Consider the following 12,847-nt stretch of genomic DNA (forward strand, 5'->3'; position numbering starts at 1 on the left):
ATAGTGAATAAAAGGGATTTATTATTTATTTACATTTTTTTTTTTTTACATCATTGTTTATTCACTTCGTTTTTCTTTTTTTTTGTACAGATTATTTCCCTGAGCTGGTGAAGGTACTCTTACTCCTTCTTAAGACCTCGGCGGTTTTTCTTTCTAAGATAGTTTCCGTGGTGGTAGCCACGAAGAGTGTAGATCTGAGAACCTGTCGAAACATCCTGAAATTCGGCCAACCGAGTGGTCTCAAAGATTACGATCGTCCTCAAAGGGATCCTCGACTACGAGCGGTGAGCTCCACGCCGGTTTGGCACTTCTAAACAACATTTCATCTCTTTTTACCGAAATAATGACATTTTGGTACTCAAATTCCTCGCTATAATATAGTAGCATTCGGAGCCATAGCTCCCCGACTCCATCGCGATTCTTTTCCCGTCTGGGCCAAGTTTTAGATATCCATTCTACTTCATGCTGAATGTGGGCAGGAGGCTTCTTTTTCCAGTAGTCCTCAGTAATTCCAGGTAACTCCTGTAGGACTGGGAGAACTGGCGGATGAACCTTCTGCAGATAATAGATTACCATTAGTGAGATTGCGTATGACGATATCCCATTATGCCCTGCTCCTTCAATATGGAACTTCCTCGTTACGTATTTTAGATTCAAGATAAGGGTCTTTACCCTTACGTCCATCTCCACATACAAACGAAGTAAAGCACTATTGGCTTCGGCGAATCGATTGTTTAGACATATATCGACCAACATAGTCTCTCGTCTTGAACCCTGGCTGTTATAGAGTACTTTAACTATGGGAACTCGGGCCTGAACAATGGCGTCTGCCCCCATACAACTCGTGCGCCTCCGAAGTCCAGAGCATATGGTTTCTAGTACTCTTATCTCGGAGACCTTTCTCACCTTAGAGTGCATAACTGACAACTTTACATGGACATCTAAGTCAGAATTCCATGTATCAAGACCAGTAGAGGTTGAACCAATTATCGATACCATAGAATCGGGATACATACTCAGGATGTGTTCCTTAACAGATGCGAACAGGGCTTCTTTCTCGGTTCGTTCTTCGATCGTAGGGACTAAGGTCTCAGTCTGACGGAGGCACAGGACAGATAGTCCTTGTATACGTAGTGAATTCGTCAGAGCTTGCTGCAACCATTCCTGAGTAGTCAAGTTTGTGGACACCCGCGGGTGTAAATAGTATCTTTGAGCCTGATGCACGTCTATTCTCAAATTAGCCAAAACCTCCTCGATATCCTCTACGGGGTCAGCTCCTCTGGTAGCCATGACTTTTCTAAGATTTTCCTTGCTGTCTTGACTTGCCTGTAACATGATGAGTTTGCCTTAGGCAGTGTGGTTGAGAATGTTGGTTTTTTTTTTTTTTTTTTTCAATAACATTTTTCCCAAAGATTATCCTTATTACTATTAGTGTGGTTATTCATTAGTATATATATCTATATATATACATTTTTTTTTTGTATAAAAATTACAAAACAAAGAGGTCTGTTTTGCTCCTTTTTTTTTTTTTTTTTTTTTTATCATTTATGAGTGCTCATCTTCCCTAATCTATCAGCTCCACGGAATTTTCTTTGACGCTGGGGCCGTCTGAATGGTCTGGGGTCTTTGGACCCTCCAGGGCGTCAAGTACGTCCCAAGGATCTTCTATAGCCAACAGGCTGAGACTTGGAGCAAAATACATTGATTTAGTTAACCAAGACGCGATACACGGTACTCGCTCTATGGGTACTGGTTTTGGGTCTTGTATTGTTTCGAAAATCTGCACAAACTCTCTGTTCATAGTGGTGAGAACCTCTAATAAATTGATTGCTCCATTGGCTCCTTCTAACTTATCACAAAGACGTTGAAGAAACCAACTCCCACTTTTCTTCATTTGCCAGGATTGGCATCCCTGTGCTGCTGAATGTACTAAAAGAAAATCTGCATGGGAAAGGGTTGAATGGGTCAATTTTTGTTTCTGCAGGCGGTACTTCAGAGCCGGTTAGCCCAACACCATGGCAATTCTGGATGAAATATATTTTAGGTTTACCTTTCAAAGTAGGTGCATTCATTTCCAGAAGGGGATAGGTGATGTGATCGAAAGTATACGAACCATCTCGTGCAAGCAGCTTATTATCTTCCCCATGGGTGATGATACAGCAGACAAAGCAGTCTACATGTGACTGGTCTTCAGCCGCAATGCCCTCTAAGATCGTACCAATTTCTACCACTGATGCATCATAATAAATCTGGGCTAGGAATCCCATGGATGCAAAACACCCACGCACACGCTCCGCATCCTGAGAAGCACTCATCTCATCGCATTTTATCGGTGTTACTTCAAATATCCGGTTACACAAGATCACACAAACTCCTTTCGTACTGTGATTCATTCGATAAAATTCTTCTCCCAGAACCTGTTGAGGAATCGAAAAAGACGGTTCAGTATTATGAGGAGTGACATTGCATCCTAAGCGTCTCTCCATTAGATCTGGGAATTCGACACGCTCGCAGATTATCCGGGCCATTCTTACGCCTTGCCCAATCACAAGTCTCCTGGAACTGACATTAAAAAAAGTGATTTCTAGTGGCTCAGTGGTTATTGGAGTAATCATTTGAGATTCCAATCTCAGTCCTAATGGCAACACCGTGTGGCCTTCACAAGGGGCAACAAAACCTATGCAACCAGGTGGTATTAGGATCCTTAATCCAGTATTAATGGTTCGATGTGATCCAAACGGAATCACACATCCTCTTGGATTTAGAATTGCATACCCCAGTGATGGAAACGCCTCTCGCATTGGTTCGTACGCATTACGCGTCAACCTGGTATAATAGATTGTGGGGACAGTGGATAGTTGTTGTGCAATAGCGGCCTCCAATGTTCCTGTGACTCGGTGATTCCATTCCATTGTTTTCAGTGGAAAGTTGTGGCCAGGGCTACTGCTAGTCAAATTTTCCGAACGTTACAATACGTCCTCCTCTTCTTTTCTCTTTTCTGTAAAGAAAGAGATAGAGATGACGACTAATTTACTATTCTTGCTCTTCTCTCATTCCATTTCTTTGTAAGTTATAAAGAAAGGATGAGACCGGTAAATTTTCACACCTTTCTTCTCCCTTGAACTTCAGCCTAATTAACCTTCCTTACTACCTATCCAAGTATTCTAGATTCCTAAAGTTCTTAATCAATACTGTTGGTTAAAATGAGATGCCAAAATCATGAGATATATCTGTATATGCATATTTTTTTTTTTTTTGAGCATTCTTTGAACTTCCTGTGACTTACTTTTTTATACAGGCCAAACAAGCCCCAATCATAAATAAACTTCCTAAAACAATGGCCGCTAGGATCGCTGGATAGAGGAGCCAAGAAATCATACTGGTTCCTCGAATAAGCCTTACAAAGGCTTCCCATGGGTTTTCTCCTGGCGTGAAACTTGGTTGTGTCTTTACCTGTGAATAGTTTGGATGCATTACTAGTATTGTAGGGTCGTCTAAACAAAATTTCAAATCGCGGCAATCCGAGATTGTGCGTCCAACGAGGCAAATCTTTTCCTCATGGCACTTCTGATCCGTTTTAAATTGTATTTCAAAATCTGTGGCTGTGGTAGTCAAATATAAAGATTTAGTAGCTACTTCAATGTTTTTGAAAGTGACAACAACTCTTCCGGCTAAACAGATTGATGATGCTGTCACCCGAGTTACTACCATTGTGTCACAAGCATAGCATCCCACTGGAGTTGTTATTTCAGGTGATAATTTTGGACATACAGTATGAGTTTCCATGAAGAATGTATATACATTAAAGTTCAGATCTAGCACTAAAGGTGCAGATCGAAGCATTTTTGAAAATAATTGTCCCGACTGCTCTGTATAGAACTGATGATATGTTCGTGTTTTCGGCAATTTGTTAATTTTTCCTTTCACTATTCTCAGCAAATAGGACTCTTTCCTACCGCAAGTAACTCTTGCTTCGTACAAATGACATGTGATCATATTTTCATCAAAAATGAAATCCTTCGAGACACTATAGTTAGACTGGACGTCTCCTATCTCACCATACTTCGGCCTTGACATAGGAGCAGCCTTATCCAGGTATGCCTCCTGGGGTTGTCCCACTCGCAAAATTAACTGGGAATCCGTGATTCCTGTTGGCTGGTCATATGCACCAACCACTTGCATTTCTATCCCCTTCTGTGTTCGAGCATACTCCTCGAAGATTATCTCTTCGTCGCGTCCGTCCTCTTCTGTGTGAGCAATACCACATAGGAGCAAGACATACCATTGATTTTCCTTACTTCGTATGATTTCGTAAAGTCAGGGACAAGCCATACTCGGTAATGGATACATGATTGACTATCGATTATCAAACATATAGAACCGCTATCTCCAGCTAGACAGTTCGTAATCCCAGGCCAGCTTAAGGATTCCTTTGTCAGAGCGGGGAAGTTGAAGTCTCTGTGGCATACATCTCCCCAACGACAGAACTGATTTTGTGGGCAGCTAGTTTGGCTGACTAGATGCTCATCCACAGGAAACGTATAATAAAGTCGCGTTGTTGACCATCGGCATTTTACTTCTTTAAATGTAATTTTTAGCTGAAACACTGTTTGATCAGTAGTTGAGGTGAACCAAAGACACTGAGTAAATTCAAGATTCCTCAGTGTAACTCGAGCATGGGTAAACAGCTCACAAGGATTTGTGCCTTCGTTTCCATCACACTCACGTACTTCGGATGGTATAACTTGATGATTACTACATTCATCTACAGCTAGCGTGGTCATTATTAACCCTAACAACATAATAACAGTTGCAATCAATGGCCCTTGATCATTTACTCTACCCATTCCTCTCGCATGATTCTCGAAATGTTGACTGACTCGCTCAGTCGTTTGGGCTATTCTTTCACCGGTATTAATTCCCGCGATGGCTGAAATGTGACCTGCTAATTTCGCTAACCGCCATCCGGCCCTTAATAGCAATGTTAAGGCTCTGATAACTTGCCACAATAATTGTATCAGCTTTACTGTAGTAGACAGCCATTAATGTCATAATGCCTACAGTTACATAGATACAATACACTAAAGATTCTGGTAGACAATGCCTATTTTTAATCAGCTCCCAACAAAAAACACAATTTAGCTGATAACATTCATTTCTTCCAGAAACATGCACTACACCCTGCAGTACATTGCCCTTTTCAGTAATGAAGGAAAATTTTAATGCTCCTGGGGTTCTCGACATTTCTAAAGGTACTTGGGCTTGTAAAGGTTCAGTGACACGCATTATCTTTTCGATGCCTTATTTTCGAATAATTAAAGTCCCTTTTCTATCTAATGTAAATACTGAATCCGTAAACAGCACCTTAATTCCCTGCTCCTCAAACTTAGCCATCTCCTCAGCTAATAACTGTCGATGTGACCTCGAAGAAGGTCGCAGCACAGTGCAGCGTTTAAAAGAGATAAACGTTGGATTTATAGAAATTCCTCCATCCGTTAATGCTAACCAGCTTGTTTCGGCTGATTCTATGTCACAAATGCAATCTGACTGTTGGTTACATTCCATCTGAAAACAAAATTCCATCGACCCATTACACTTCTGACGTGAGCAGTGACAAGGTCTTCCTTCCTTTTGGTATCGATAGACCTGAGAAGTACCGTTTCTACGCATTACTTGATTAATAATAAAGTGTTGAGGAATACCCAATGATCCATTGGAATACAATATTCTTGTTACCCACTGTTTTAAACAATTTCTGCATCTATTTTTAACACATCCGCCTTCTACCATTAAATCGAGCTTCACTTCACTTGGTTTTACAAATGCGCAGCGATAACTACCATTTACTATGGTACATTTTTCTATCTCATCAGCCTCAGCTTCTTTTACTATTATAATTAATAAACATCCTATCATCCATACATTCCGTGATATTAAAGATTCAAACCATGGACTCATGATATTCATGATTCTATCAGTCTTGCCTTTTCAGTATAGCCTTATTTCACAGGAGGAAACCTACAAGGTAAAACCAACTGGTACAGAGTTGAATGAGATGAATGAATACGAAGTAATCATATGCACACAAACTATGAGTATATATGTATTCTGTTTATTTACCTGCGAGCCACCTATCGAAGCCTTTAGAAAACATGCAAGTTGGAGGATGTAGATGTTCCTCACCTGTTCCATCAATATCTTCCTCAGGAGATGATGTACTTTTTCATTTTGTGATATATATATATTTTTTTTTTATTTCATTATTATTTATTTATTTATTTTTTAAATTTAAATTTTCCATCTACCAACCGTTTCTTTAAACCATTCTAAAGCATCTTGCGATGACCGTTCTTCCGTACCCTCAACATCTGAAACTTCTTCCGTTGTGGATAGTCTTCTTCCTTCGACATCATTATTTGTCTCAATGTCATCTGTTACATCCTCTTCCTCCGTTGCAGATACCTCGAACTCATGAGTTGTTTCACCTGTGGATAGTGATGCCTCGCCATCTGTTGGAATTTCCTTTTCTTGGCTTAAAAAAATGACAGTTGGCTTACTCCTTTCATCAGAACTCTTGACATCTGCTTCTTCTGAGGTTCGTTCTAATTGGCGATCTCTACTTCTTAAGTGATAGTGATGTGTTGGTCGATCTAACCACGTTCTAGAGTCAGGAGAGTCACTTCGTGATGCTTGTTGAACTTCCTCCGATGATAGTGATCGCTTAATTGTCCTGTTTGACTCATCTGTTGGTCTGGATACCGGTCTTATCTGCCGATATGTCCTACCCAGCTGACCAGGGAGAGCATCCCACAAAATTTCTTGGTCGCTCCCCTCTCCTTCCTCTATTTCAACTGAGGTCGCCTCCACATGCTTTGGAGCGGTTTGCTCCTCTATTCTAGTTTTCACTTCCAAAAAGGGTTTCCTTTCAGTAATCTTTGTAAGTCTATCCACATGTACAAGTTGTCTGTCTTTTGGTTTTGTTAAATTTTGAATTTCATAATTTACAGGAGATGTCTGACTAATAACTCGATACGGTCCCACATTTTGTCGAGCCAGCTTACGTGTAAAACCTCTTTTCACTCTAGGCACATACAAATAAACTACACTGCCAACTCGTATTTTCTTGTCAATTGCTTTCCGATGTCTATAGGCTTCTTGTTCTTCATCAGCCTCTTCTAGGTTTTCTTTGACAATCTCATAAGTTCTCTTCAGTCGTGCACACAATGCTTCACTATAATTCTCCAATGACGAATATGTTGGTTGAACATCAGATTTCCAGACATGCTGTGGCAACACAATATCACATCCGTACAGTAGAAAACTAGGAGTTTCTCCTGTAGCGCTGTGAAATGCAGAGCGATAGGCTAACAAAGCAATCTGCAAAAATTTAGGCCATTCATGTTGAGCAGAGGCCACCATGTGTGACAAGATGTTCTCTAATGTCTGATTTATCCTTTCACATCTTCCATTACTTGAGGGATGATATCCACTCGTTCGTACTGCTCTAACTCCAAGTTTTGCGTACACTTCTTGCATTAACTGTGATACAAAATTACTGCCACGATCTGAGAGTACTATGGATGGTATCCCATGACGACTTATTACTCCATCGATGAGGGTTTCTGCAACCTGCTGAGCTGTTTGAGTACGCATAGGATATGCCTCCACATACCGTGTAAAGTGATCCACTACCATTAAGATATACTTGTAACCTTCTTCTGAAGTTGGTAACGGTCCTAACACATCGACTGCGATTTTATAAAAAGGTTTTGCTTCCGCTTCAGCTCTAACCAAATTCGCTTTGGCTTTAGGTTTAAAACCTCGTCTTTCCATACAACTTGGACAGGAACTAACATAATTCTTTGTGTCGGAGTACATGTTGTCCCATATATAGTCCTGCCTGATTCTCTGAAGAGTCTTGGTGAGAGCCATATGTCCTGAACAGTGTGTATCATGGCATGCTTTTAATATCTCACCTCTTAATTTGCTTGGTACTACTAGTTGTTCCAAAGGTTCACCCCTAGTTGACTTATCTGATGGTAGGGAATAGTGATACAACAGTCCGTCTCTTACAAAGTATTGGTTTGCTAATTTGGGGGAAAGAGACTCTGTCTTCCCTTCCAATTGTTCCAAAATTGGTTTTAGTTTTGGATCTTCTCGTTGCAATTTACGAGTGATCTCTTGTTGATCGCTACCGTCACTATTGCTCCCATCTTGACTTGTCTGATTCAAGTCAATTGGCATCTGTGTGTCCAGTGCACTAACTGGTCTAGACAGATAATCTGCATTCTGATTTTTCTTTCCCGGGCGATACTGAACTGTAAAATCGTACCCATCAACATAAGATTCCAACGTGTAAGACGTGCATTTGGATTCTTCAGATGAAGTAGGTATTGTAGAGGTCTGTGGTCTGTTACTATAACCATTTGTCGTACATATATGAAGGGATGAAACTGTTTGATGGAGAAGACAATTGCTAATGCTTCTTTTTCTGTAACACTGTAGTTTAGCTCAGCCGCTCTTAGTTGCCTGCTCAGATACGCTATTGGTTGGCGAACACCAGTTTTTGTCCACATTGTTCCAAAATTCCAGAAATCGCTTTTTCACTCGCATCTGTAGTTAAATAAAATTCCTTCTCAAAATTAGGATATATAAGAACTGGTTCGGAAGTCAACAGTTCTTTTAACTTCTCAAATGCTTTATTTGCAGCTTCGTCCCATACAAACTGCACTGATTTTTTTGTCAGTTTTGTCAAAGGAAGACAAATACTAGCAAAGTCTGGGATGAATTTGCGATAGAAGTTACACATTCCTAAAAATCCACGAACTTGTTTCACGTTTTTTGGGGGTTTACACTCCCTTACAGCTTTCACATTTCTGGGGTCGGGTTTCACTCCTTCAGCACTAACGACATGTCCCAAGAAATCAATCTCAGTTCTCAAAAACTCACATTTACTAGGCTTTAATTTCAGATTATATTGGCTCAATCTTGCAAACACTAATTCAAGTTTGCGGAGGTGGTCAGAGAACGATTCTGAACACAAAATGATATCGTCCAGATAGATGAAGATGGCTTCGGATTGGAGACCTCTTAAAGCAAATTGAAGGCCGCGGTTGAACGTTGCAGGCGCATTGCGAAGCCCAAAAGGCAAGCGTCGATAATTAAATAAACCTGCATGACAGATGAAGCCTGTCTTGAAACGATCAGCTTCATGTACAAATAGCTGATGGTAACCATACGCAAGATCCATTTTCGAAAATAGTTTAGCCTTCCCAATCATACTAAGAGTATCTTCCATGTTTGGCACTGGATAAGCATCTGGTACAGTAATACTATTTAATTTCCTAAAGTCAATGCAAATGCGTAAACTGCCATCTTTCTTCCAAACTGGCACTAATGGCGCCGCAAACGGTGACTTGCTATATTCAATAATTCCAGCATCTAACAATTCTTGTATTTGGCGGTCGATTTCAGGTCTGAAAACATGTGGAACACGATATTGTTTCAGTTTGATAGGTCTATCATCTGTGAGTTTAATTCTGTGTTTGAGAACATCTGAACCACTCAACTGATGCGGTGCTTTTGCAAAGACATCCAAATATCTCGATAACAACTCTTGCAGTTGTTCTTTCTCGTGCATCTTCAAATGATCTAATTCAAAATCATCCATAGTAATAATGTCTTCATCCATTCCTTCTGAAGATTCAGAAGCTAACTTAAACTGCTGGTCACTTATGGTGTGAACCTGAACTACTTTAGAGTTCTTTTGCAGGCGTACTGGTTCTGTAGATAAATTAGCTATGACAGCACGGGCCTGTCTTTTGTCATTGAGACATGAAAGAACACATTTAATTGCCAAAGAGTCATTCTTGAATTTAGGGTTAGGTTCTATAACCACTTCACATTTGTCTTTTAACTGATCATCGCACTGTAGCATTAGAATACGTTCCGTGAGAGGTGGAATTATTTCCTGTGTAACAGTTCTACCTGGGGTAGGTTCATAGGACTTCATTATTTTGTCCCTAACACCTTCTTCACGCATACAGACGCGCCTTGGCACCTACTTAATCGTACCTGTCCCTATGTGTATTACAACGTCGTGCTTCCGCAGCAAATCAGCTCCCAAAACCATCTGATATTTATCACTCAGTTTACTTTCTGAGACAAGGATATCTTCAATGAATTCCACACCATCTAAGGAAATGCGTAAAGTCACTTTATTCTGCACTGGAAGTTCATGACCCGTAACAGAATAGACTGTCTCTGATATTTGATTATTTGGCAATTGGTCGTTATGAGGTATTTTAGAAAATATCTCAGGGGAGAGCAATGAGACCGATGCACCTGAATCTACCAGAAACAAGGTTGGAATACCCTGAACTAGGCCTTTAACGATAGGCAAAATATTATCATCTAATTTTGATATGCTCCCGCACTCAAATTTAAACCTTTTTGACCTCGCGCCTAACCTACCTCTCTTAATTAGTCAAGAATCATTATGCTCAGAACCCTCACAATTATTCGAAAATCCCCCTGTTTCATTTATATTTACGTTATTGACCGTTTGAGGCCTACTACCCTTATATTCACAATTTGTGTTGGAGGGATAAACTCTATTTGCTCCTTTCCGTTTACCGCTTATATCATTATAGCTAACAGGCTTATCAGACTGTAAACCGTTCAGTACCGGAGTAAGTTGTCTAGGGGACCATCTCTCTTTAGGGTAGGTAGCATATCCTCCTTTTCGTGTTTGTTGGTTTGACTGAAAATTCGCTCGGGTATTACCCACACCATACCATCTCTGAGTAGGTTGCACAGCCGCATTCCTGGGCATTCGTTGATAGAAGCCCACCTGTGAACGATAGGTTCGATTTGGAGGAAAATACTGCTCCTTTTGTGGGCGTGGTGCCATATCAAAATGCACCCTCCTTCCTCTTGGAGAAAACCGTGGTCGAAAACCTTGTGCATTTGAACTACAATAAGATAATGGCCTCTGACTGCCATACCTGTAGCGAGGGATGTTAGACGACAGTCCTTGTGGAGTGTACTGGTTATCAAAAGGTACATAATTCACATACCGCCTATCTGATCTTTCTGGCTATAGAGTTAGAGTGTCCTCATTGGGCAAGAGAATTAAAGGTTCCCTTGTCAGAGGTTGATTCACAGCCGAGGGAGAAACAACTGGTTGTGAGTGCTCCACCCTATGTCGCCAATCTACCATTTGATTCTCTACTGCAGTGCTCAATGCTGCTATTTGTTTTTCTAACTTCCCTATACCTAGGTCTGATTGAGCCTCTTTCTTGCCCGACTCCTCCAAACTTCTAGGAATCTTATTCGGCTCCTTACCACCCTTAAATTTTCTTTCCATCACTTCTAAAACACCAACATGAGACTGTTTCTTCATTAAATTTTTATTCTCCTCCTCAAGTTAGCGCAAGCAAATGCTGTTTCAAAATCAGGAGGATTCTGCGATAACACTAATCTCTTAATTTTACTTTGCAGCCCAGCTAAGAATTGAGACAATAACGTTTGATCTCTTAATTCTCCTGCTGCTTCGTTATCTCCTCTAGTCTTAAAAATTCTATTGAAATGAGCAGAAGTCTGAAAAACAAGATGCAGGTTATTTCAGAGACTGCTGGTAGTCATTGCGGTACAAGTAAACACATGGGTTGTGTTAGGGTAGCTAAGAATAGAAACAGGTGCATGTATACCTGCGTGTACACCAATGCTAGGAGTTTGGTAAATAAATTTGATGAATTTGAGGTATTGCTCAAAACATCAAAGGCAGATATTGTTGGGATATCAGAGACGTGGTGTCACACAGATATAAGTAATGCGGAACTGGAATTTGGGGAATACAATGTGTATAGAAAGGATAGACAGGACAGGAGGGGAGGAGGGGAGGAGGGGTTATGCTATTAATTAAGAAACACATAAAGTCCAAGGAAGTGAAGCCAGTCGACATCGATGGACAGGGCAGTGTCGAGTCAGTTTGGTGTGACATAAGCATAGGGAAATCAAAATTGAGAGTAGGAGTGTGTTATAGGCCTAATGACTCTGATGAGTATAATAAGAAACTGTACAGGGAAATAGAGTGGGCCAGTAAATCAGAGAGTCTTATAATGGGGGACTTTAATTTCCCAGATATTGACTGGAATTTGTGGGTTGGTCACTCGCACACTAGCAAGGCTTTTGTGGATTTATTGGATGATTGTTTTCTACATCAGCATGTTCGTGAGGCAACAAGAGGGAGCAATACTCTTGATCTGATTATCAGTAGTGATTCTTCATGCATTAAGAACCTGCAGATAAATGAACCACTAGGTGGCAGTGATCACAGTGTGTTGAAGTGGGATTTACTCAAGGAGGTAACTACCATCAGAGGTAAAGGGAAGGGTTTTTGTTTTCGTAAAGGCGACTATGATGGTCTGAGACAGTATTTAAATTCTATACAGTGGGACCAACTGATGATGTTACCAACAGCAAACTCAAAATGGGAAGCATTCAAGGAACTAATCTTGGAGGCTACCAGGCTTTACATACCAACTAAGAAATATTGTTCAAGGTTTAGGCCTAAATGGTTGTCAGATGAACTAATGAGACATGTGGCAGAGAAGAAAAATGCATGGGATACATACAAATTAATGGGTGACATGGAAGCCTATGATAGATATACGTTGGTCTGTAACCAAGTCACAAAGGAGATTAGGCAGGCAAAGGCAGACTATGAAAAATCCTTGGCAAAGGATGCAAAGAAAAACAGAAAAGAGTTCTTTACATACTTGAACTCGAAAAGGAAAGGGATGAATCAGATTGGTCCACTGGATATTGATGGTTCAACAGTTGA

The 12,847-nt window shown here is 40.5% G+C and overlaps 1 protein-coding gene across 1 annotated transcript; it reads right to left on the reverse strand.

Moving 5' to 3' along the window:
- Nucleotides 1-240: 240 nt before the first annotated feature.
- Nucleotides 241-1,335, reverse strand: LOC150081281 (terminal uridylyltransferase 7-like). The gene has a single exon (XM_090379487.1). It carries the CDS (start codon nucleotides 1,333-1,335, stop codon nucleotides 241-243), a length of 1,095 nt encoding a protein of 364 aa, XP_090235613.1.
- Nucleotides 1,336-12,847: the final 11,512 nt, after the last annotated feature.

This window comes from Mastigoproctus giganteus, chromosome 8 (assembly GCF_048544385.1).
Source record: "Mastigoproctus giganteus isolate SK-2022 chromosome 8, ASM4854438v1, whole genome shotgun sequence".
NCBI lineage: Eukaryota > Metazoa > Arthropoda > Arachnida > Uropygi > Thelyphonidae > Mastigoproctus > Mastigoproctus giganteus.